At 40.8% G+C, this 26,404-nt stretch overlaps 1 protein-coding gene and 1 pseudogene across 2 annotated transcripts; both read left to right on the top strand.

Annotated features, from left to right (window-relative positions):
* Nucleotides 1–760: 760 nt before the first annotated feature.
* On the top strand, nucleotides 761–26,404 carry LOC148012506 (transcription factor Pur-alpha 1-like). 2 transcript variants are annotated; one of them, XM_087668695.1, is made up of 5 exons: nucleotides 761–1,495; nucleotides 1,582–1,674; nucleotides 23,298–23,447; nucleotides 24,954–25,187; nucleotides 25,338–26,404. In XM_087668695.1, exons 1-5 carry the CDS (start codon nucleotides 1,223–1,225, stop codon nucleotides 25,503–25,505), a joined length of 918 nt encoding a protein of 305 aa, XP_087524821.1. In that variant the 5' UTR covers nucleotides 761–1,222; the 3' UTR covers nucleotides 25,506–26,404. The 2 variants fall into 2 exon arrangements, with proteins under 2 accessions (XP_087524821.1, XP_087524822.1); XM_087668696.1 differs by having other exon boundaries at nucleotides 764–1,495; nucleotides 1,582–1,629; nucleotides 25,338–26,402.
* LOC148012507 (small ribosomal subunit protein eS25x pseudogene) lies at nucleotides 18,951–23,289 on the top strand (annotated as a pseudogene).

Genomic DNA, 26,404 nt, shown 5'->3' with positions numbered 1-26,404 from the left:
ATAGCTTCACCAACATGAAACGTTTGTTTCTAATAATCATGGTCATCTTGTACAAAAACATATATTTTCTGTGGGACTACTAATCACCATCTCATTGAATTGGCCCCCCCTTACATTAGTTATTAATCCAAATGTGTATACTTGGATCATTCAAGGAAGTGAGAAATTAGACTTAAATCTTTTTGAAAATTAGTTGCTACCAATGAGTGGTGGCCCAATAGGTTAGGAGTGTGTGTGATTGAATAAATACCTTAGGGTGAGTTCATAAGAGGGTGGATGGGTTGACTAAGAAATTCATGTCTCTACATCAAATGCTTCACAAATGAGCGGCTATTATATTCTATATTGCACTTTTTGTTTTTTCATTACCAATCATTATTGGCCATTTGGAAAAGCATCACCCTAAGTTCTTACAAGGGGAAGACTTAGAATACATCGTCATCTGTCATCTGTGGAGTCTATAAAATTTTAAAGTAGTCTACTACCTCGTGTTCAACATGAAAGTGGAGTTTGAGTTTAATGTCTACTTACTTTCTAGATCTTGCTTTGTTTTGACACTTACGCTAGACGTGCCTACATGAAATGGGCATCCGGATGTGTGTGAACCCACTGTTACCTATCTTGGGGGGTGAAAAAGACGTGGATGTTATACCCATCAATAAATCAATAAATACTGGCAAAAGGCCAAAAAACCCCATAATTATTGAAGAGGCAAAAAGAGTTTTAGGCTTTAGCATTTGAATGATGACAAGCTGACGTTGCTATAGTGCAGTCCTTTGTCATCGTCGTCGTGGTGTTATCATCATCATCATCGTCATCACCATCATCGCAAAAGAAGAAGAAAATGAGCTGGATCAGTCGCGGCGCGAATATATAAGCAAAGCAGAGACCCCGGAGTCCGGCTCCAGTGTTCTTCTATTATCTCATCTCTGCTATGCTGTCAGCAGCAGATCAGGATTCAGGTTCCCGCACATTCCTGCTTTTATGCTGTAACGGCCCCTAGGTTTTCCCTTACAGCCTTCGTTATTTGAAAGCCGGGACCGATCTGCTTTTCTTCTTGTTGGTTCTTTGCTCTTTCTAGCAATCAGAACAGCGATCGACCTTTTCATGACCGCTCAACAGCCAGCATAGGTTGAAGGTGCTTAGCCTTACCGGCCGGGGTTTGAGAGAGAGAGAGAGAGAGAGAGAGAGAGAGAGAGAGAGAGAGAGAGAGAGAGAGACCATGGAAGGTCCTCAAGGAGGCGATCTAGAGCTGCTGTCTAAAACTCTCCAGGTGGAGCACAAGCTTTTTTATTTCGATTTGAAGGAGAATCCCCGTGGCCGCTATTTGAAGATCTCAGAGAAGACCTCTGGTTCTAGGTCCACGATAATTGTGCCTGCTTCCGGAATAAGCATCTTTGTTGATCTGTTTAAGTATTACACAGCAGGAGACAATTCGGAGCTTGCAAACAAAGACTTACCACTCGAGAGCACCGAGGTTCAGCTGGACGCAAAGGTTCGTCTTTTTTGCCCTTGCCCTGCTCATTTGCGTCTTCTGGATACTTGCAATGAAATATTGATGAGCTATAAAATGATTGACAGGTGTTCTATTTTGATGTTGGAGAGAATCAGCGAGGCCGCTTTTTGAAGGTTATACGATTGAAAGTCCCTTTACAATTCGTTCACTCACGTGAGGTTGAGTGTGATGAATTCACACATTAAAATTAAGTTGCGGGTGATTTGTGGAACATGGTTTACTGTTGTCACTGCTACACATTGCACACTGTTTTTAATACCAATGTGATTACTTGAATTATGTACATGCTGTGCAGTTTGTTCAGAAATCTATTCAGTGTAATTAGGATGCCTCTTGCAGGTGTCTGTATTCTCCAAACTAGAGAAGCTAATGGTGTTGGAACTTGGCCCTTGGGTCAGAATGCTTGTGAAACTGGAAATTTACGAAGGGAAGGAAGATACTTTTCACATGACTCTTTGAATCAGACTGGGATTGGAAGGTTTTGATCGACTTTCACATAGGATTAGAGTGAATAAAATGGCAGACCATGAGCCAACTTGGAGTCTACTTGCGACATATATGGGAAATTGATCTTCAAGCAAGCAAGGATTGCTGCCAACTCGTCTGGGTGATGATGACACAACAAACCAAAGGTTTTATTCAAGACCAAGCCATAGTGTGGGTACTCTTCCTGGCTTGAGTTGTGCTAGCATTATGGAAACCAAATGTGCTTCACTGTAATCAAATCACTGCTAAACTGAATGTTAACCATAATATCAATAATTACAAGTCTCAAAACACAACTGTTCATCACCAGCGTCCACTTAGCAAATATTGACAGCTGATAGTGGGACAATTCTGCATTAAGACTGAGATGATACAACCTTGCCTATAGGAAAAACTTGCAGAATGGACTGCAGGGTGGACTTGATGCTGTTCATTGCATAGGCAGGTTGAGGATCCCCATTTGTGAGTGATTTGGAAGAATGTGGCAAGTAAGTGAGAATGGGCACCAGCAGGCCTGAAGGGGCTAGGCATGATTATTGTACAATCAGACTGGATCAGAATAACAGTAGACCAAGTGTGGTCTGTGGGGTTTGGTTGCAAGGCAAACAAGTTGGTGGGCCTGCAGTCAATCAGGATGGCTCTAGGGGTTACAAAGCTTATCGAGCATATGCCTTTCTTTCCATGGTCTTCTTGCCTTGTGCACAATCTGGAATTGTAGTACCAATGTTAATGATAGTTGAGGGAAACTTTGAAATGGAACTGGGCACAGATACACAAATCAAAATGACAATTTAATGGGAATGGGATGGTAATAACCATGACTCATGGAATGTGGAAACATTCCCAAGAAAAGTGGAAAACATGAAACATCATGCCATGTTCATCATAAAAGTTCAAGACCCTTCAGGAAAAGTGGAAAATACACCACCACCATGCCATACATATTTATAGTGTTTAGAGAAACTTGAAAGTTACCTCATAAAAGTTTAAGAATACCGCAAGGAATCATACATTTGTTGAAATCATCATCATTAGAACATAACCTAAGCTCAAGAATTATGAAGCTTTCATCGTCAAGATTTGGACAATTGAGTTGATGGTTGACCTAAAAGGTGAAGAGTGGTAGCAACATAGAGCAAGGAATTGATTCTACTTTTCTTTAACGTGTTTCTCTTTTTTGCAGCAACATGGCTAAAACCTGTCCATAGTTGCTCTAAAGGCGAGGAGCTAGCATTTTGACTAATAATTCTAAGTGTTAGTCGTTGTAGTTGTGGAATTTTGGCATCACAATCTTCTTGCCATAGAACACCGCCTGCAATGGTGTTAGTGTTCTCTGAGTTTTGCTGTTATCTCTTGGTTGTTAAGCTTTGTCAGAGTATGAAAGAGATGGAGGAGGGATTTATCATTTTGTATTGTCAAGAAATAGTAGGATTTGCAAAGAGGAACATAGAGTGTGTATGGCAAACATTGTGACAAAGAACTCAGAAATACAAAAGTAGTGAATGATGCTCAATGACTCATGTTGAACGTTGATACAATGGAGTGAGAGCCTTAGGGTTGTTGAGAAACCAATTCTTTAGTTTCACACTTTATTTAGGGTTTCGCTTTGATAGCCCCAAAAAGGTTTGGTGTCCACCTTTTCCCTTCCTCTTTTGCTTCAGGCGCCCTGTTCCATCATTAGGCCTTGTGCATTTGGAGCATCTTCACTTGGCATCACCATTATCTGGTTAGGGTCAGCACCCTTCTCCTTCAGGCTCCACCTTCACTTGCGTTTTTCAGTCTAGAGGCCTCCTCCTTGCTTGGTGGCATCATCTCTAGCTTGTTGTCAGCATCCTAGCCTTTGGCGCAGTCTCCATCGTTGAGCGTCAGTGATTTCATCATTTGTCTATCATAGGGATTATTGGTGTGTTTTTGCAGCCTAGCTTCTCCTCCATCACCTAGCGTCACTCGTCTGTCATAAAGGTTGCTAGGATTTGCGACTTTGCAGCCCAACTCATTCTCCATCATTTTTTGTCATCTTTATCCACCTAGTGTCAACATCTGGGCTGCTCTCCCACTTTTGACAGCTTCAACACTTTGGGATTTGCGTTTTGCTGCCCAAGTCACTCCCCAGCATTAGAAGACTGTGGTCTTTCATCTTCCAGTGATTACTTCGATAGTCCACCGCCCGGTGGACTACGTTTTGTTTCCTTCACTATGTAGATTCCCATAGGTATTTCCGTTTGATTCAGACAAGACAATGTAGCTATCTTTTGATCTTCGGCTCCGCTTTATCAGCTTTTCTTCTCATGGCATGATTTAGTGCATCATCACCGTGGTCTTGCGTTTTGTACACACTCTATGTTATTGCCCTCAAAATCTACTCTCTTTGCATTGTTGCTTATTTTGACATGGTATCAAAGCATACCTATTATTTTGACATGTATCAGAGCGTAGGAGCTTAAAGAACTAAAGACCTTGTTCATCTAAGAAGACAAAGACAGGTTGCGGATTTGGCATCATCTACTGGTTTTTCCCTTTATTTTCGTTGCATTACTAGGATACATAGATTCCTTTTTTTTCCTCTTCCACCCATCCTCTTTTACAGATCGATACTCTGGTGCTATGACTTCTCCATAGGCAGATGGATAGACCACTGGGCACCTCTTCTGGCATCACTGAAACTCCCATCGATATTTGCCACCATAGACCTTTGCTTCCCACCCCGTCGGAGTATATGCGTCTATCCCTAGGTACTCATTGTGCTACCTGTCCCTTCTAGCACAGAGTTTATTCTGCATTGGCTTTAGAATTTTTATGCTCAAGGCAATAAGACGCATCCGATGCGCACTAAGCCCTTTTGAGCCACACAAGAATGGATTGGTACCATGGCCTTCTCGCAATCACTGCAATGCGCTACGGAGGTTGCTTCTACTTCTTCTAGGGTTTCAGGAATGCCACCTCGACAACTCATGGTTTTGCAGTCCGCTCCACCAAGAGATAGTGATTGTTGGATATCGTCCCCTCAACAGTCCGCTCCTTCGAGAAACAGTGATTGTTTGATACCTATTACTTCAGCTCTGTAGTCTGCTTCATTGAGAGACAATGATTGTAGCCCACCCTTGGCTCAGTCTGAGCCTCCGTTTTTTCCACCCTCCACTACTCAAGTTCGAGAGGCCACCTGTGGGAGTTTGACTGTTGTGAGGACATGTATTTTTGAAACCTTAACATATGGATTGATTTTTAATCACATGGTTAAGTAAATGTTGCACTTGTGAGATGTAATTGGGGCTAGAGCAAATTTATGAGCTCGGAACTTGAGGAAATCAGGGGATGTCAAAGGTAAAAGTTGCTATAAGTTATGCGACACGGGTACTTGGTGGTATGTGGTGCCAATTGTTGGCATAGGTTATTCATTTGGCCACAAGTGTTAGTTGGTGACACTAGAGAAGTGGCGTTTAATTGTACCTAATGCAAATATGATGGTTAAAGATGGCACAAAGATACTTGGGGAATGGAAATTGCCTAGCCAATTTGATTATTGGCCAGTCAGATTATTTTTTTGGGCTTTGAAATAATTATTAGATTAATTTTCAATATTTAGAGATTGAATATTAATTAATATTTAATTATAGATAATGATGGAAAAACCATTTGGAAAGACTTCCACTTGTCAACAATGTCCATGCAAGACTGAAAAACGTCTTTAGAGGGTGGAGAGAGATATTTTAGTGCATTGCAAGAGAGAGGGAAGAAGAACATGCTATTGGTTTTATTTGTAGCCAGTGGAGGATCCTTTGAGACAGCTAGGAGTAGGAGAAGACCAATCAACAGCAGGTGACAGGATCTACAAGGTGTTGAGACAGGGCAGCAGTGGTAAATGACTGACTTTCTTTAGTTCTTTGCATCTACAAGCTATTGAGACATGGCAATAACAATAAATGACTGATTTTCTTTAGCTCTTCGTGAAGGAAGTTTGAAATTTTTCTCTCCTTAGCATTCTCTCTCATCCCAGCCTTTCTACAGCCTTGCTCTAAAGATTACAACATCAAGATCACAGAGGCTGAGAAATTTTAGATTTCTCTGCTGTAAACCCTAATCTACAGCAGAAATTAGGGTTTAGCAGTAGCCTCAGGAAGCGTACAAGAAATTGAAAGCTCCAAGACTTAGATTCAATAGGGCTGAAGCTGTTTTCAGTCGAATTCAAGTGGAGGACCAGAAATCAGTGAATTTGGGGCATTTTTCATCTCTATTAAAGCAGGTGAAGGCTAATTGACTGCCTAAATTAAGGGGCTAATTAGGGTTGGGAGAATCCCATTGTACATCAACTTCTTCTTCAATTAAGTTAAAGAAATATCGAAAGGAGTGCTAGTTTTGAGGTCAACAGGGTGGGTGTCGATCGTCCAAGATTGTAAGTTATTTTGCATTTCTCAGTTTTGTAATAAATGGTATTGTTATAATTGAGTTGTAATCAGGGAATTACCACCCATTCATGGAAGAAAGGCTGGTTTCATCGGCCCCCTAGATACCTTCTTTGGCATGACCGGTGGCACTTCCTTCGTCATCAAATGATTTGGAGTCTGTGATCCATGAGTTTTTAGATTTCGTCTTTCTTGTGGAGGGGGATTCAGAGGTGGATGCACTCTCTTTGCCTCGCCAAGGGGGCTTCTACCTCTTCGGCTTTAGAGGGGGCCTGTGCCCCTCCGCTCTCCGGGGGATGCCTACTCATCGTGAAGTTCATCACCCACCATTTATTATTTTAGGATGGTTGTCCTTGAGCAATCATTTCTTCTAGTATGAAGTAACGAAGCTAGTGGCTTCTCTTCCGAGGTGAAGTTAGGTTCTACAGTTCATCCTATCTACTGTTTCTTCCTATAGGTTACCTTTTAGGTGGTAATGTTGGATCTTCGAGATTCTCTACATTGTCATTATCTCTCTCTTAGCCCCTCTTTCTTCACATCCCTTTTTGGGCTTGAGAGGGGGTGTTTGAGAAACCACTTCTTTAGTTTACACACTTCATTTAGGGTTTTGCATTGACAGCCTCAAAAAGGACTAGTGTCCACATTTTAGTTACTTTTTCAATGGGTACCTATATAGTGGTGCACCACTCTAGACAGCTTATGCCTATAAATAGACAATCACTTTATTTATTCTCACCACTCTTTCTTCAGTCATTCTTCACCATTTTTTTTGGTCACCACCACTTTTCTTCTCGCCTGAGCCCCTTCCACTGCCCTCAGACCCCTTCAGGAGAACAATGCAATTTGTGGCTCATGGTTGCCTTATCCTTTCTCTTTTGCTTCAGGCGCCTTGTTCCATCATCAAACCTTGCATTTGGAGCATCTTCCACCTAGTGTTGCCATCATTTGCTTGGCGTCAGTATCCTTCTCCTTCAGGCTCCACCTTTACTTGCGTTTTTTATTCTGGAGGCCTTCTCCTTGCTTGGCAGCATCATCTTCAGCTTGGCGTCAACATCCTAGCCTCAAGCGAGAGTCTCCATCACGGAGCGTTAGTGATTTCATCATTCGTCTATCACAAGGGCTGTTGGGACCTGCATTTTTGTAGCTTGGCTCCTCCTCCATCACCTAGTGTTACTCGCCTACCACAAAGGCTGTTGAGACCTATATTTTTGTAGCCTGGCTCATCCTTTATTATCAGACGTCATCATTATCCACTTGGCATCAACATTTGGGCTGCTCTCCTTGCGTTTGACAGCTCCAACACATTGGGATTTGCGTTTTACTGCCTAGATCACTCCTCAACACTAGAGGACTACGGTTCGCTCCCTTGGTAGTTGATGATCATCTTCCACATCTCTGACGACATTAGAGGAGTGTGGTCCACTCCCTCAACAACTGTCTTTCACCTTTCAGTGATTACTTCGATAGCCCACTGTGTGGAGGACTATGTTTGGCTCCCTTCACTATGTAGATTTCCACAAATGTTGCCGCCTGATTTAGAGAGGATAATGCAGTTATCTTTTGAGCTTCGGCTCCAATGTATTAGCTTTTCTTCTCATAGTATGATTCAATGCATCGTCACCATGTTCTTGTGTTTTTGAGATTCTCTTCTCTTAGTGTTTGCTGTCATGAGGACATATATTTTTAAAACCTCACTTAACATGTGGATTGATGTTTAATCACATGATTAAGTAAATGATGCACATGTGAGGTGCAACTAGGGTTAAAGTAAATTTACGAGCCCGGGACCCGAAGAAATCACAGGATGTCAAAGGCAAAAGTTGCTATAAGTTATGTCCACATGTACTTGGTGGTATTTGGTGTCAGTTGTTGGCCTAGGTCATCCATTTGGCCATAAGTGTCACTCGTTAGTGACACTAAAGAAGTGGTGTTTAATGGTACCTAACGCCAATCTGATGGTCAAAGATGGCGCAGAAACACTCGGGAATGGAAGTTGCCTAGCCAATTTAATTATTGGCGAGTCAGATTATTTTTTAGGGCATCGAAATAATTATTAGATTAATTTTTAGTATTTTAAGACTGAAAATTAATATTTAACTATGGAAAATGTTGGAAAAACCATTTGGGAAGGCTGCCACTTGTGAAAAATGCCCATGCAAGATTGAAAAACGTCTTTAGAGGCTGGAGAGAGGCATTTCTATAAATTCAACCTACAAGAGAAAGGGAGGGGAGACTGCTGGTCTGATTTGCAGCCATTGGAGGACCTTTAAGGTAGCCAGGGATAAAAGAAGACCAATCAACAGCATGAGACATCATCTACAGGCTATTGAGGCAGGGCAGCAGCAGTAAATGATTGATTTTCTTCAGTTCTATGCATCTACATGCTGTTGTGGTAGGGCAGCAAGTTGCACTTGACTGATTTTCAGTCATTCTTCGCGACAAAACTCTAAATTTCTCTCTCTACAGCTTTCCCTCTCATCTCCCAGCCATTTCACAGCCTTGCTCCGAAGATCGTGCCAGAAATTGGAAGCTCCAAGACTTGGATTCAACAAGGCTGAAGGTGAATTTCAATTGAATTCAGGTAGAGGACTAGCCAACCATTGAATTTGGGGCATTTCCATCGTCTATGAAGTGGGTGAAGGCCAATTGAGTGCCCGAATCAAGGGGCAAAATAGATTGAAGACTTACTGGTCACTTTGGACAGCAAGGGGAGTTGAAATACCGAAAGGGATTGGGAGAATCCCATTGTAAGTCAACTTTTTCTTCAATGAACCTAAAGAAATATAGAAAGGGTCGCTAATTTTGGGGCCAATTGGGTGTGCATTGTCCAAGATCAGTAGGTAAATTTATATTTTCAGATTTGCATTTATTGTTTGTTGCTGTAATTAAGTTGTAATCAAGGATTTACCACCCTATCCGAGGAGGAAGGTTGGTTTCATGGTTCCATTGCCGAGATACCACTCAATCCCTTGATTTGGTGGGCCCGAGGCACTTGATTGCAAGCCAAAGCTTTGTGCTAGTATTGATTTTTACTCTTAGCCGAGAAATTACAGCAATATGTCTTCATATAGTGAGATGGACTCAAGCAGTGATGATGTCTCTCAATATGAACGTTTACATGGGAATGAAGGAAATGCTGTGCTTGGCCTTGGGCAAGGCTTAGACCATGGACAACAAGCTGAAAATGTTGCTATTGGGCAAGATGCATGGCCTTTAGGGCATAAGGAGGCCTTTAGGGCAAAGCGAAGAGGAATTTGATGACCAGTTTAAGAATCGGATGAGGACAGCGTCAAATCTTTTTTGCTGAATTGGCAAAGGATCCTCAATTTACCCAATTTTTGAATGCTCCAAAGAAGGACAGCAAAGGCAAGAAGAAGAAGACGTCCTCTACACCTTCGGGACAGTAAGATGCACCGAAGAGAATGCCAAACCCTTCATTTGAAGCTCCTAAAGATGTTAATGAAATAAAACAGTTGGTACCGACATGGCAAGGAATGCAAATGCAAGGCCATCACAGAAGTGCCAATCCAATGGATCTTGGACAGCCAGGCATGCATGCTATGATGGGGCAGCTAGTATATTTTGGTGGAAGCACGAATTTTCATACTATGGTTGGACAAGAACCGCATACGAGAATGTATGGCAGCATTGGCTTGATGCCTGGGGCACAAAGTAGCATGTTTGATACTGTGTCTGCACCCCCGAATGCTTATGGGGCTCAAGGAGTGAATGTTGGTCATGCAAATGCTCCATTTGGCGTTGGTTTTGATGTAAATTCAGCAAATGTACCCTTTTTGCAGCAGCCAGTGTATGACAACTTGACACCCAAAGGGGCAGCAAAAAACTATGATGAAGGTGAAAAAGGAGTGAAGTTTGAGTCCTTTAGTGGTGTACAAGATAGGTTGAAAGCTTTGACTTTCATTCAGTAGTTTGATGCAGTTTATTTAGGGGGGAACTTCACGGAGTCCTCAAAGATTCGAAAGGCAGCCACTTTCTTGAAAGGGAATGCATTACAGTGGTGGTCCCCTCTTTTGATGCAAGGTAGGGCACCGTCAATGTGGGTACAATTCAAGTAAATGTTTGTATCAAATTGGTTGACAAGTACCTTTGAGGTGGACATCATGACAGCTTGGAATAAGCTAGATGCTAAGGAATGCAAGAATTTGGAGCAATATAATAAGAAGTTTTGGGATGCATTGCTGCCTATTACTTCTTATTGCCTCGTACCCCTTCATAAGCAAGTGGAAAAATATGTTTGTGGGCTGCCCAAAGGAATTAGGGATTTTTGCATTAAATCCACCGTGTCTAGCATGTCTCAACTTATAGACACTACTGCTATAGCCGATGCTTTGCTGCGTGGAAAGAATTCGGGTTTCCTAGAGAGTGGGGAGAAGCCGAATAAAAAGGTGCTTAAGGCTGAGAAAAGGGGCAGATCTGAAAATCAGCCTGAGAAGAGGCCAAAACAACAAAGAAAGGGCTCGGAAACATTGGCACAACGTAGGGAATTGATGGCTGCAAATAAATGTTTTATTTGTGAATAGGAGGGTCACATTGCAAGGGATTGTCCCAATAGGCAGCAAGCCGGAAAATCAGAAAATCAGGGAGATTCTAAAGGAAAGAAGCCCAAAACATCAGTGGGATTGGTGCCCGATGTTGTTAGTGATCAGCCCAATGATGCTGCTATTGAGTTGTGCAGAGCATGGGGCAAAATTAGGGATCACCATGCATTGATTTTCTTTGATAGTGGTGCATGAGCCAACTTCATCTCTGTTGACACGACCACCCGTCTAAGCATCAGTGAGGACTTGATGGGACTGCCAAACCTTGACTTGGGTGCCCCAAACTTTCTATAAATAGGCATACAGGCCACTACTCATCATCAATCTTATTTTTGCAGGTTTTAGGAGTCATATCTCTGTTGCTCACATCTCGTTCGAGGAGAACATTATAGTAGAGCTTCCAATTGCTGTCTACTACCATTTGGCGCTTAAATGTAGCCTCCATTATCCACATCCAGGTCGCGGTTGTTGATCCATCACTGTCAAATTTGTGTTTGTTGCCAAGTGTCCATCTCTAGATGGTGGTGTCATCATTCAGACTGTGCTTATTGTCACCAGGGCCTTTTAAAGTTGTCGCCGTCACCAAGGTACTGTTGCCAGTACCTTGGCTAGATTGGTTGCGTTTGATCTTCTCTCTGCTCCGTGGGGTCATCCTCACTATCGCCTACACTTTGCACCTTATTGCTTGTATCAAACCGTTTGTGTTTGTGTAACCAGCCTTCCTCCTCAGATAGGGTAGTAAATAACCTGATTAAGCACTATTTACAGCAATTAACAAATTCACAAAACTGAAATGTATACTTTGCCATATAATCTTGGATATTGGACACCGTGTTGGCCCCAAAACTGGTGCCCCTTTCGGTATTTATTTAACTTCATTGAAGAAGAAGTTAATGTATAATGGGATTCTCCCAATGCCTTTCGGTATTCCAACTCCCCTTGTTTAAAATGGCCAGCAAGTCTTCAATTTGATTTGCCCTTTGATTTGGGCAATTAATTGGTCTTCATCCGCTTTGATGGAGATGGAAAATGCCCCAAATTCAATGATTTGCTAGTCCCTCCACTTGAATAGGCTAAAAATAGCTTTAGCCCTGTTGAATCTAAGTTTTGGAGCTTCCAATTTTCGGCACGCTTTCCAAGGCCATTGCTAAACCCTAATTTCTGTTTAGATTAGAGTTTACAATAGAGGAATCTGAAATTTCTTAGCCTCTGGTGAACTCAAAGCTGTAATCTTCGGAGCAAGGCTGTAGAAAGGCTGGGAGATGTGAGAGAATGCTGAGGAGAGAGAAAATTCAGACTTTCTACTCGAAGAAATGAGGAAAATCTGTCATCTACTGCTGCTGCTTTGTCTCAACAACTTGTAGATGCAAAGAATTGAAGAAAATCAGTCATTTATTGCTGCTGCCCTATCTCAACGGTTTGTAGATGCTGTCACGTGCTATTGATTGGTCTTCTCTTGCCCTTGGCTACCTTAGAAGGTTCTCCAATGGCTGCAAATTAGACCAGCAGTATCTCCTTCCTCTCTCTTGTAGGTTGAATACATTAAAAATGCCTCTCTTTAACCTCTAAAGACATTTTTTAGTCTTGCATGGGCATTTTTGACAAGTAGCAGTCTTCCCAAATGGTTTTTTTGGCACTATCCATAATTAAATATTATATGTTAGTCTTTAAATATTAAAAATTAATATATTAATTATTTCGGTGCCCTAAAAAATAATTTGATTGGCCAATAATTAAATTGGCTAGGCAACTTCCATTCTTGAGTGTCTCTGAGCCATCTTTGACGATCAATTGGTGTTAGGTACCATTAAACGCCACTTTCCTAGTGTCACCAACTGATACTTATGGTCAAATGAATGACCCAGGCCAACAACTTGCACCAGATACCACCAAGTATCTGTGTGACATAACTTATAGAAACTTTTTCCTTTGACATCTCGTGATTTCCTCGAGTCCCGAGCTCGTAAATTAACTCTAAACCTAGTTATACCTCACATGTGCAACATTTACTTAAACACGTGATTAAAAATTAATCCACATGTTAAGTGAGGTTTCAAAAATATATGTCCTCAAGATAGCCCTTCCCCTTAAAATCCTTGTAATCGTCCTTGATTGCACTGCCAAATGCATCAAAAGTAAAATAGTGGATTGGAATTTCCACAAGGCATCATAGTTAACACAACATTACGCATTGTTGCTCAAGCATTCCATAAATATGTTGATTCTAAACTCCCATGTCAAGAGAGGCATCAAATTTACTCTCGAGTCCTTCAAGAGTTGAATGAGGACTACTATTGGCTATCTGAACCTGTAATCTAAAGGGCCAAAGTTCATCTTGTCTCATCAAGGGGCTCATTCTTGCTCTTGGAAGCTTACAACAAGCTACCATTGTAGAAGCTTGAAGAGAGGTGTGTCAAGAAGCCTTCTTGATTTGATTATGTGAAGAAAGTGGGCTGAAATAGGCAGCCCAAACAAAGATGTAGCAATGTTTTTTTTAAAAGATTATTTGTGAGTCTTATGGTATGTTATGATTGGCTGGCTCATTTGGCAAAACCAAACCATAGCATGGCATAACCAAGCATAAACCATGGCTAAAACATCAATGGCATCATAACATATGCTGTTGTCGATAGAACTAGATGCAAACCATTGAAAACTGAGCATAATCTGATCATAAACTGATCACTTGCTGATTTGAGAACTGATCACAAACTGCTACAAATGTGACCCCAAACTGATCACAAACTCATTGCAAAAATTGACTAGCAATCGATGCAAAAAGTGATCTGAAAAGTGACCATAAACGGTTCTCAAGTTGATAAAGAATTGAGCTGAAATTAATCAGAATTTTTGTCTCAAAATCGAGGCAAAATTTTGATGCAAAAGTATAGTTTCAGTGCCCTGGTGAAACTCATACTCATCTGCATACATCTCATAGTGCTGCCTAGTACACTAAGTAGTGACCTCATGGCAAACATACTGTCAATGCAATACCTTGGAGCATGCTGAATACATCCGAGATCCACTACATACGAGAGCTGTCCAGAATTGAAGGAGTGGAAGTGCTACCTCCCCCTTGAGCATCAGCTAATACTCCAGATCCTTGCTCTGCTAAACCTAATGGAGCTCGAACTAAAGTTTGCTCTAATTGAAAGGCATCTAGGTAAAGTTGCAACAATTGAGGATGGTTTGCCAAGTCATCCTCTTCCATCCATTTGGCATCCATTGGTGAATAATTCTGAAATTTCACAAAGTATCTCTTGGAAACTTTACCTTTGACTTTTTTTCCCTTATATGCCAAAATTTGCTTGGGTAACAAAATCTCATTCAGCTCCTCAAGCTCAGGTTGAATTTCAACAGACATATCCTCTGGCACATCACTATGAAAAGGCCTTAACAAATTGATATGAAAGGCATTGTGTATCCGCCAATGTGGAGGTAATTTTAGCTGATATGCCACATCATTGATATTCTCCAACACCTAGAAGAGCCCATAGTATCTCATACTCAACTTCGGATACAATCTTTCTCTTTCTTTCATATTTTTTAGCCTTTCAAAATGCAGCAATACATAATCACCCTCTGCAAACTCGAAAGCACGTCTGTGGCGATCAGCTGCTCTCTTTTGCTTTTATTGCGATCTTTAAAGTGCATATTTTATCTTTGCATAGGCTACATCTAAGTTTTCCACATAACGATCAGCCACAAAGATCTTATCCTTAGTTTGCAGAATCGGTGGTACCTTCTTGCCACCCTTAACCACCTCAAATGGAGCTTTGTCCGTAGAACTATGTATTGTATTGTTGTAAGCAAACTCAACCAAGGGCAAATACTGCTCCCACTGTGTATTGTAGTTTGAAACATAGCACCTCAAAAGATCTAACAGAGTGGAATTTACTTCCTTAAATTGACCATTTGTTTGCGGATGGAAGGATGATGAGAATTTCAGTGTAGTACCCATATTCTCAAACAAACTCTTCCAAAATAAACTGGTCATCCAGGGGTCTCGATTACTAATGATCGACTCTGGCATACCATGATACTTAAAGATGTGCTGCAAAAACAATCGTGCCATATGATCAACCTTTATTTTTTTTCTCATCGGAATGAAATGGGCTTGTTTGCTAAACTTGCAAATGATAGTCCATATCCCATCATTCCTTGTAGATGTCTTAGGAAGCTAAAAGATAAAAGTCCATTGCAATGCTCTGCCAAGGCCTATTTGGAATAGGCAAGGGCTGCAACAAACCTGACATATTTTGCCTATCATGTTTTACCTTCTGGCATATGATGCATGTCTTAACAAACTGTTCTATATCATGCCTCAAAGTTGACCAATAAAAGAAATGCTCCACTGCCTTGACCGTGGCATCAATACCTGTGTGTCTTGCATATGGAGAAGCAAGACTTTCAGTGATAACTCTAGGCCTTAACTGCTTTGTGACACAGAGTCATCCATGCATCGTTAGAAATCCATCTCTTAGTAGAAAGTGTTCATGCCTTTGGCCATTGCAAAGTTTGAATCAACAACATATTTGTCACAACTCTATGGAAACAGAAATTGTATCATTTTTCATTAATTTGTCTATATAATGATTTATTAAATTTATTTCCTTTGCACTAATTAGATATAAAGAAAAGTGCATTGGAGCTGGCCACTGATGAGTGGTCACAGGTTATGGTGGATCCACGCAGTGGGTTAGAACAGACAGTTACAATCAACAAGATGGCATGATCATGAAATGCTTGTATAATGTGCATGTGTGGGCTGAAAGCTTGAAATGCACATTTCTTTGCATAGGAAAGTCACATGAAGATTCGGATACCGTTTTTGCGATGTACACGGAAAAAGCTTTCATATGACACCCATATTGGGGGGGTCCCTAAATTTTAGGAGATCCCTAAATTTTAGGAGCCTCGAATTAGCCTAAAAATGCTAGTCCTAAAAAATAGGAATGTCATTTTAAAAATAGTAAGTTCTGTACTCTGACTGTGCTTACTAAATTTGGTTGTTTCCATTCTTGATAGTATTCAGCCCAAAAAGAAAGGCCATAGAGAAGAGACAAGTGTCAAGACACTTGTCACACAAGTTTCCAAGTGTCCCACCACTTGTCACATCTCATGACATGTGGTTGGACACTTGTCTTGTGCTACTCCACTTTCCCCTTTTATACTAGCTCTTCCCTCTCCTATAAATAAGAGCTCGTTTTTCTTCATTCAGCATCATTTTTCTTTGCTGTAAACTCATGTACATCACCCACAGATAGCTAGAAACTGGCCCCATCCATCCCCATCATCATCCCCCACCTCTCCATTATCAAATTCCTCCATATTCCCTCTTCTATCACTGCTGTTTTACAGGACAACAAGCCTGTAAATTCATTACAGCACCTCCTTCTCAAGCTCTTTCTTCCATTTTAGTAACAAGAAGCAAGCCCTATCCATATACTATTGTTCAACGATGGAGAAGGCTGATTTCCCCTTTTTCTTCTCTCATACTGTAAAGAAATCAGTTCTTATCATTGCATAATAGATAATGCATGTGTGTTTGTACATCTTTGCATGATCTTGTGAGACTGAGAATTACTTCTTCTCACTCTCAGGTTGATTGTAACTGAGCTCTTCCCTAAGGGACTTGGGTTGAGCAGAAATACATTCCTTCGGGGGGGGGGGGGGGGGGGGGGGTTGCCCATCTTCAACCCTCAATCTTGTCTCCATTACTTTTAGATTTTCATGCTGTAATTTTGTGAGTAATTTTCATTTTCAGCTTTAAGTGTTCATTCTCTTTTATATTAAATCTCGAAAACAAGTGAATATCATAATTGTTAAGCATACTACGTTGTTCGGGGCGTTTACAATATTGCTCTTTCATGGCATCCAACTTAGTGTCATAAACCATGTCGACAGCTGAAATTTGTGGCTTACGTGACAGTGCATCAGCCACAACATTCTTTTTACTATCAATATGTACAATCTGAAATGAAACAAAGAGAGAAAATTTACCTATCTCATATGCTTCTCAGACAACTTTGTCTGCGTTAGAAAGTACCTCAAAGTTTGATGGTCTGTTTGCACGGTAAAATCAGCCCCCAACAAATAATGTTTCCACATAGACCTGCAAATTCTTTTCTGCACTGTCGAGAATTCGGCTCTTAAGTACTTTGAAAGATGATTTTTCATTACTTTAGAAATAGCAATTGTAGATACAACAGGAATAGATTCACCTTCCCTTATGTTGAATATTGATATTTTTTGCACGAGAATCAATCACTGCATGCTTACGGTGACACCATGGCATACCAGGCAATACATCACAACCCTGAAGTGGAGCATTGAAGAACTCTTCGCGGTCCACATATCCTTGCATATGCAATTGAAGCTTTCCAATCAGCGATGTGACGTGCTCTGTATGGCCTTTACATGCCATTCCAACTTCCCCCATGGGTCCCATCTCATTCTCTCTGATACCTAGACGGACGGCCATATCGACACAGATGAGGTTGGCTCGTGCACCATTATCAAAGAAAATCAATGCATGCTGATCCCTAATTTTGCCCCATGCTCTGCACAACTCAATAGTATCATCATTGGGTTGATCACTAACAACATCGGCATCAATCCCGTTGATGTTTTAGGCTTTTTTCCTTCAAAATCTCCTTGATTTTCTGATTTTGCAGCTTGCTACCTATTGGGATAGTCCCTTGCAATGTGACCCTCCTGTTCACAAATAAAACATTTATTTGTAGCCATCAATTCCCTACGTTGTGCCAATGTTTCTGAGCCCTTTCTTTGTTGTTTTGGCCTCTTTTCAGGCTGATTTTCAGATCTGCCCCTTTTCTTAGACTTAAACACCTTTTTATTCGGCTTCTCCCCACTCTCTAGGAAACCCGAATTCTTTCCATGCAGCAAAGCATCGGCTATAGCAGTAGTCTCTATAAGCTGAGACATGCTAGACACGGTGGATTTAATGCAAAAATCCCTGATTCCTTTCGGCAACCCACAAACATATTTTTCCACTTGCTCATGAAGGGGTATGGGGCAATAAGAAGTAATAATCCTTGATTCCCTACATTGTGCCAATGTTTTCGAGCCCTTACTTTGTTGTTTTGGCCTCTTTTTAGGGTTTTCAGATCTGCCCCTTTTCTCAGCCTTAAACAACCTTTTATTCGGCTTCTCCCCACTCTCTAGGAAGCTCGAATCCTTCCCATGCAGCAAAGCATCAGCTGTAGCAGCAGTCTCTATAAGTTGAGATATGCTAGACAAGGTGGATTTAATGCAAAAATCCATGATTCCTTTGGGCAGCCCATAGACATATTTTTCCACTTGCTCATGAAGGGATATGGGGCGATAAGAAGTAATAGGAATTAATGTATCCCAAAATTTCATATTATATTGCTCCAAATTCTTGCATTTCTTAGCATCCAGCTTATTCCAAGCTGTCATGATGTCCACCTCAAAGGTACTTGTCAACCAATTTGATACAAACATTTGCTTGAATTGTACCCACATTGATGGTGCTCTACCTTGCATCAAAAGAGTGGACCACCACTGTAATGCATTCCCTTTCAAGAGAGTAGCTGCCTTTCGAATCTTTGAGGACTCCGTGAAGTTTTCCCCTGAATAGACTGCATCAAACTGCTGAATGAAAGTCAAAGCTTTCAACCTATCTTGTACACCGCTAAAGGACTCAAACTTCACTCCTTTTCCACCCTCATCATAGTCTTTTTCTACCCCTTTGGATGTCAAGTTGTCATACATTGGCTGCTACAAAAAGGGTACATTTGCTGAATTTACATCAAAACCAACACCAAATGGAGCATTTGCATGACCAACATTCATTCCTTGAGCCCCATAAGCATTCGGGGATGCAGATGCAGTACCAAACATGCTACTTTGTGCCCCAGGCATCAAGCCAATGCTGCCATACATAGGGTTTTGCATATTTCCAACCATATCTAAATGCATTGGGCCTTGCACACCATGCATTGGGTGTTGCATACCATAGGGATTTGTGCCATACATTCCCGTATGCTGTCCTTGTTCAACCATAGCATGAAAAATCGTGCTTCCACCAAAATATCTTGGCTGCCCCATCATAGCATGCATGCCCTGTTGTCCAAAATTCATTGGATTGGCACTTCCATATGGACTCAAGCAGTGATGATGCCTCTCAGTATGAACATTCACATGGGAATGAACAAAATGCAATGCCTAACCTTGAACGAGGCTCAGACCATGGACAAGAAGCTGAAAATGTTGCTGTTTGGCAAGATGCACGGCCTTCAAGGCATAAGGAGACTGATGACCAGCAAAGTGAAGAGGAATTCGATGACTAGTTCAAGAATCAGGTAAGGACAATAGCAAATCTCTTTGTTGAATTAGCAAAGGATCCTCGATTTACCCGACTTTTGTATGCTTCAAAGAAAGACAGCAAAGGCAATAAGAAGAAGACGTCTTCTACACCTTCGAGACATTAAGATGCACCGAAGATAATGCCAAACCCTTCATTTGAAACTCCCAAAGATGCTAATGAAATAAAATAGTTGGTACCTACGGGGCAAGGAATGCAAATGTAAGGCCATCATGAAGACATATTGCTGTAATTTCTCAACTGAGAGTAAAAATCAGCACTAGCACAAAGCGTTGGCTTGCAATCCTTGGATAGGGTGGTAAATAACCTGATTAAGTACTATTTACAGCAATTAACAAATTCACAAATTTAAAATGTATACTTTACCATATAATCTTGGAGATTGGACACCTTGTTGACTCTAAAACTGACGCTCCTTTCGGTATTTATTTAACTCAATTGAAGAAGAAGTTGATGTATAATGGGATTCTCCCAATTCCTTTTGGTATTCCAACTCCCCTTGCTGTTCACAATGGTCAGCAAGTCTTCAATATGATTTGCCCCTTGATTCAGGCAATCAATTGGCCTTCATCTGCTTTGATGGATATGGAAAATGCCCCAAATTCAATGATTTGCTGGTCCCTCCACTTGAATAGGCTAAAAACAACTTCAGCCCTGTTGAATCCAAGTATTGAAGCTTTCAATTTTTGGCATGCTTTCAGAGGCTATTGCTAAACCCTAATTTTTATTGCAGATTAGCGTCTACAACAGAGAAATCTGAAATTTCTCAGTCTTTGGTGAACTCAATGCTGTAATATTCGGAGCAAGGCTATCGAAAGGTTGGGAGATGAGAGAGAATGCTGAGGAGAGAGAAAATTCAGACTTTCTTCGCGAAAAACTGATGAAAATTTGTCATTTACTGTTGCTTCTTTGTCTCAACAGCTTGTAGATGCAAAAAACTGAAGAAAATCAGTCATTTACTATTGCTGCCCTATCTCAACAGCTTGTAGATGCTGTCACTTGCTATGGATTGGTCTTCTCTTGCCCCTGGTTGCCTCAGAAGATCCTCCAATGGTTGTAAATCAGACAAGCAACATCTCCTCCCTCTCTCTTGCTGGTTGAATACATTAAAAATGCCTCTTTCCAACCTCTAAAGACGTTTTTCAGTCTTGCATGGGCATTTTTGACAAGTAGCAGCCTTTCCAAATGGTTTTTTTGACATTATTTATAATTAAATATTAAGTTTTAGTCTTTAAATACTGAAAATTAATATATTAACTATTTCGGTGCTCTAAAAAACAATCAAATTGACCAATAATTAAATTGGCTAGGTAACTTTCATTCCCGAGTGTCTCTGCATCATCTTTGACCATCATATTAGTGTTAGGTACCATTAAATGTCACTTTCCTAGTGTCACCAACTGACACTTATGGCCAAATGAATGATCTAGGCCAGCTATTTGTACCGGATACCACCAAGTACTTGTGCGGCATAACTTATAACAACTTTTGTATTTTATATCCTGTGATATCCAAAGGCAAAAGTTGTAATAAATAAATTATGCCTAACAAGTACTAGGTGTTACTTGATGTGAGATTTGGGCCTAGACTAATTTATTGTCCACTAATGTCAGAGGTGACATTAGAGACTTGGCATTAATTAATTAATTAATGCCATTCTAGAGGTCAATAATTGCTTAGGAACACTTGGGAGACAAAGTGGCCCAACCAATTTAACTACTTGTTGGTGGAATTGTTTTTTTGGGCACTAGAATAATCATTAAATTTTAGAATTAATATTCTGAAAATTAATTTAATAAGTTGGATAATGCCAGAAAATTTGATTAGAAGGTTGTCACTTGGCAAAACTTGCCATGTAAGTGGGAGAGACTTTAGGCCGAGAGAGAGAGAGAGAGAGAGAGAGAGAGAGAGAGAGAGAGAGTCATTCCAAATTTTTCTTCTGCGGCGATGGCGCCCAAGAAAGACAAAGCTGCAGCAGCACGGTCCAAGCCTGCGAAAAGTGGAGGAGGTGGCAAGCAGAAGAAGAAGAAATGGAGCAAAGGAAAACAGAAGGAGAAGGTAAACAACATGGTCTTATTTGATCAAGCGACATATGACAAGCTTTTGTCGGAGGTACCGAAGTACAAGCTCATCACCCCATCGGTTCTCTCAGATTGGTTGCGGATAATTGGATCGCTTGCAAGGAAGGCAATTAAGGAGTTGGTGCAGCGAGGCACAATGAGAGTTATTTCAGCTCATGCCAGCCAACAGATCTACACTCGAGCAACAAACACTGAGTCTTTTTAGCCTTTGGAGAAGTATTGCTGTAGTCATGTATTAATGAAAGTTACTTGGTGTAACCTCAAATGATTTTCTCATGTTATACTACGGTTGCAATGAGAAAAATTTCACGCACTAAAAAAAAAAAAAAGAGTCGTTCCAAGCTTGTGCAAGCTGTGAGAAATAGAGAGAAGGCTGCCATAGCTGCTACAAGAAGCGACAAGCCATTTCCAGCCAGCAAGAGACTCTCCAAGAGCAGGTGACATGCCTTGAAGTGACCATAGCAGTAGATGACAATAGTTTGAGGGTTGTTTCACTCAAACAACATTGTGTTCGGGAAGTTCCATTAGTAGGGACCGGACAGCAATTGATTTCTTCCCTTTTCTTGTGATGGAAGTCTAAAATTTCTCTTTGACATTCTCTTCATATTACAACCATTTCTCAACTCCCCTCAACATTTTCCAATAGTTTAAGTAATCAAAGTTGAAGATATTGGAAAATCTCTGTTGTAAATCCTAATTTACAGTAGAAGCATCATCGTCATCATTTGCCATCAGTATGGTGCTCTCATTGACATGGCACGCAAGGGGCTGATTGTTCTCAGCCTACATTTGCATTCAGATGAGAGTGGTATTCCTTCAGATTTCTTTTGTGGTTTATCTTCTTTTATACTCTCCTTTTCTCTTCTTTGTGTTCTTTTGCTATTGCTCACTCTTGCAGCCTTTTTTTGCGTTTAGATGAGAGTGGTATTCTTTTAGATTTCTTTTGCATTTCATCTTCTCTCATGCGCTGTTTTCCTCTCTCCACTTTGTTTTCCAGTTTCTCACTCTCACATGGTATCATTGTGAATGCATGGAGCCCCATATAGCAGCTGTGATTTCTTTACCTTGCTACCTTTTCTCTCCTCTGATATGTTTTGTCTCCCTCAACTCTCTCCTCATTGTGTTTGGGTTGGGTTGTGCTGAATAGAGAATTTTTTGGCCGGGCAGAGGTAGCAGATGACAGTTTGTAGTGTGTGTTTGCATTCAAATTAGAGTGGTATTTCTTCAGAGTTCTGTGTTGCCAAGAGGAGGCAGCAGAGAACATCAAATGGCAGCTATTTTTTGCTGTTTTTGCAAGTTTTTGAAAGAGACGCATGGTAGACCAACATGATTGACAAGATCAGATGGACAAAGAATACAACTGAGACCTTGAGGACTGCCAAAGTGATAACTGAGACCATGAAGATGTGCATTCCAATTTTAGTGTTATTTCCTTGCAGGACTTTTCTTTTCAGTTATGTTTTGTTTACTCTACTTGGGAAACATGATAGTTCCTTAAGTTTCAGATGTATCTATGTTTGTCTCATAGGCTGATTTGGTGTCTCGTAACTTTAGTGTAACCCCCACCCCCCCTCTCATGTGCACGCATGCACACACACTGCCACTGTATGTGCTTTCTTCCCCTTAATCAACAATTGGAGGGTAATTCTGTTCTTGGGCTGTTGTAAATTAATTGTTAGTGTAAATTTATGTAGGTTTCTTTGTTCTTTTATTACTTGAAGTTGTTCTTTATGCTAACTTTGAATGGGAGCCTTAGCTTGTTTGTGCATTCTTCCATATGATGAAAATATTCATCACATGTGTTTGTTTTAGTCTTGTGTGTGTGAGAAAGAGGGAATCTTGGTTCAGTTCCAACATATTTAAGAAGTGTATTTTGTGATGCAGGTGTCTGAGGTCACTCGCAATCGAAGCACTATTATTGTACCAGCTGGCAATGAAGCTGCCGAAGGTTGGGCTGCCTTCCGTGATATCCTCAGTGATATTGATGAAGCTCAGCATGTTCTTCAAGCAGATAACCATGCAGCAGGTCTTCAGGTGAAGGTCCTCTTATTTGCAGCAGGGCTGTGTATAGACATGGGTAGTTACGCATACTCTGTCTACACATTTATGTATGCCCGTGTGTGCATGCATGTGTAGATGTGTCTGTGTGCATGTATGGGTGATCTGTAAGCAATTAAATGGAGATCCTTTTAAGCTCCTTGTACATACAATCAAGTGAAAAAATATAGTGCACATATAATAATACAATCAGCATATCTTAGAAGGTTGGTCAGATATGGTTCCTAGATAAGTTGTGGGAGTGTTGTGCAGGTGGAGCCAGTTTTCATTTGTATTTCCTCATCAGACGAGACAAGACTTGGGGCCAATCATTACATACAAATATAGTGCACATATAATAATACAATCAGCATATCTTAGAAGGTTAGTCAGATATGGTTCCTAGATAAGTTGTGGGAGTGTTGTGCAGGTGGAGCCAGTTTTCATTTGTATTTCCTCATCAGACGAGACAAGAGTTGGGGCCAATCATTGCATACAATGCTCCAGAATATAATACTGTGTACAATCAATGGTTTGGCTTATGAATTTGCCTTGCCTTTTGCACCTACAATAATGACACAAATGGGTCAACTTACTCTTCATGGTTGATGGCCACTTTTCTATATTGTAATTTCAAGACTTCTCCCGCACATTTATCAAAGTAGCATGATATTAAGGGACTACAGAGTTGCAGTAATGTCCAAGTTGGTGGTTGGACCTCAAATGGAACAGCCCTGAGCCATTAATACAGATCATGTAATACCCGCAAGATTGTGGAATCAATGTTTTGCAAAACACATGGAAGACTTGCTGCCATGAAACAAAGAATCGTCCTTGGGACATTTCTTGTTGGAGTATTGCTTGTTCAAGGCAAGTCGAGCCAATCTTGTCATGTCTAGGGTTTAACTGATTTGGGAGGAGGCCTGAGGGGCAGTTCTGAGACTAAAAGCCACATGTACAATGGAGTGCTTTACTAGAGAGCCCACTTGCACTAGGAAACACTAAGGGCACATTTCTTACTGAGATCAGGGTTCTAAATGATTGATGTTGGTTGTCTTCCTAGAAGCTCATAGAAGGTGTGGTTTGGAATTGCACATAGACCTGTTTGTCAGAAGATTAAAACATTGCTAATAGATGCTCAGCATGCTGTAAAAAAACCTGAATTTACTTGAGGAATATATTTGCACTTGCAAAACAACTTTTAGAAGTAGAAATAAAATTTAGAAGTGAAATATTTGCGATGCACAAAACCCTGAAGGCTACATAGGACACTTGTTTAGGATTTGTCAGATATTTTTTTCAAGAATGAGATGTTAATTGGATTTTTAGTTCTTCATGATTCACCAGCCAAGCTTAACAATATACTTGAATGATTAGCTAATGTTTTCCATGGTCATGGATGGTGTGTTTTCCCTGGGAGAGCAGGGGATAAGGGAGGGAGAGTGAGGGAATAATGAAGTGAAACGTGTGGAGGGTGATGATCTGTGTTTGTGTATTTGGTAGGATTCAGCATTGCCTTCTGAGCATTTGGCAGTGCAGTCGCTAGGTGTCGTCTTATCCAGAGATGATTCACAGGCTGGCTCTTCTGAAAGTCCTATAGCTGAGCCCAGTATGATTCTTCCTTCTTCTGGTAGTGATGCTGGTGGAACATTTTCAAAGGTTCTGAGAGCTGAGCAAAAGAAGTTCTTTTTTGACCTTGGAAGTAATGCACGAGGGCAGTTTCTGAAAATTTCTGAGGTACTTCTGTTTTATATCTTTGTTTAAGTTTCTAAGGTAGCATGGAGGTTAGCTTCCAGATTTTGCATTTCCATGAGCTATTAGCTTCAGGGGAATTGTTTTGTTGTGGTTGTCAAACATCCTTCTTTCTGGCTGGTTGGGGATTTGCAGGTCACAGGTGCAGACCGTTCAGCAATCATTCTTCCTGTGTCTGCATTGGAGCAGTTCTATGAGACCCTTGGCCAGTTTGTAGAAACAGTGAAAAGCCAGGGAATGCCAGGGCCTGGTCTTGCAAGAGTTAGACCTGTTGCGCCCCCACGTAAATGGAATGAGGGGTAGCAAGTTGCAACAGAAGTATTAGATTGTATCATCCGTTTTTGTTACCCCCATGATAATGAAGCTGTTTCTGTTTGTGTCAAACATTTATCTTCACCATAGTCAATGCTTTAACTGCTCATGGCAAGTGGGGGCATGCAAAAGTCATGCCTTGAGGGGGTAACATAGCACACAAGGTGCATTTGAGCAACAACTACCATCATACTAACAATAATATTTGGTAAGCATGTAACAGTGGTGGAGGTGTTCTTTTTGCTCATTTGGGACTCTTGTAGCATATGCCTCACAATAATTAGGGATCTGGTTTGCCATTTAGGCAGACATGCTCCTGCTCCCTCATATTGATCTACAATGATTGACCCAGTTTCTCTGTAACATGTGGGACAAGACATTCAAGGATGAGAACAAATTTATGAAATCAAGGCAATGGAAAACGTTTTCAAAGTTCTGGTGTAGTGAGAGTGCTTGGGACTTAAAAAAAGAGTTCGTACCACTCCACTATGCATGTTGAGTGACTTTCTTCATCATGGGCCAGCAACATGAATGTACAAAATCAAAGGCATCTTTTAGGGAGGGATCATGATTGTGCAGATATGGGCCTTGGACTTGGACGAGTGATTTGGGGCCAAAATTGTCTTGTTCATGTTATGCAGTTGGCTGTACTAAGGTTCCATGCAAAGTCTGCAACTTCTATGAAAGATGATGGTAAAAGAGAGAGTTTCATTTCTTGCATTCAGGATTTTCATTTAATGGAGGAAAAATGTACCTTAAATGCTGATTGGAGAACATTACATCAAGCATAAACACTAATAAGTGAGGTGCATTCAGGTTGTAATATGGATATAGGAAATACTCATAGTCAAACTAAGGTTAAGCTTTTTCTTAATCGTGTACTGCCAACA

The sequence above is a fragment of the Lygodium microphyllum genome, chromosome 27 (genome assembly GCF_053477565.2).
Source record: "Lygodium microphyllum isolate KBCC chromosome 27, Lygodium_microphyllum_v1.1.10, whole genome shotgun sequence".
Lineage (NCBI taxonomy): Eukaryota > Viridiplantae > Streptophyta > Polypodiopsida > Schizaeales > Lygodiaceae > Lygodium > Lygodium microphyllum.
Note: the sequence above shows the minus strand (reverse complement) of the source record. Positions and strands in the feature narration are given on the sequence as shown.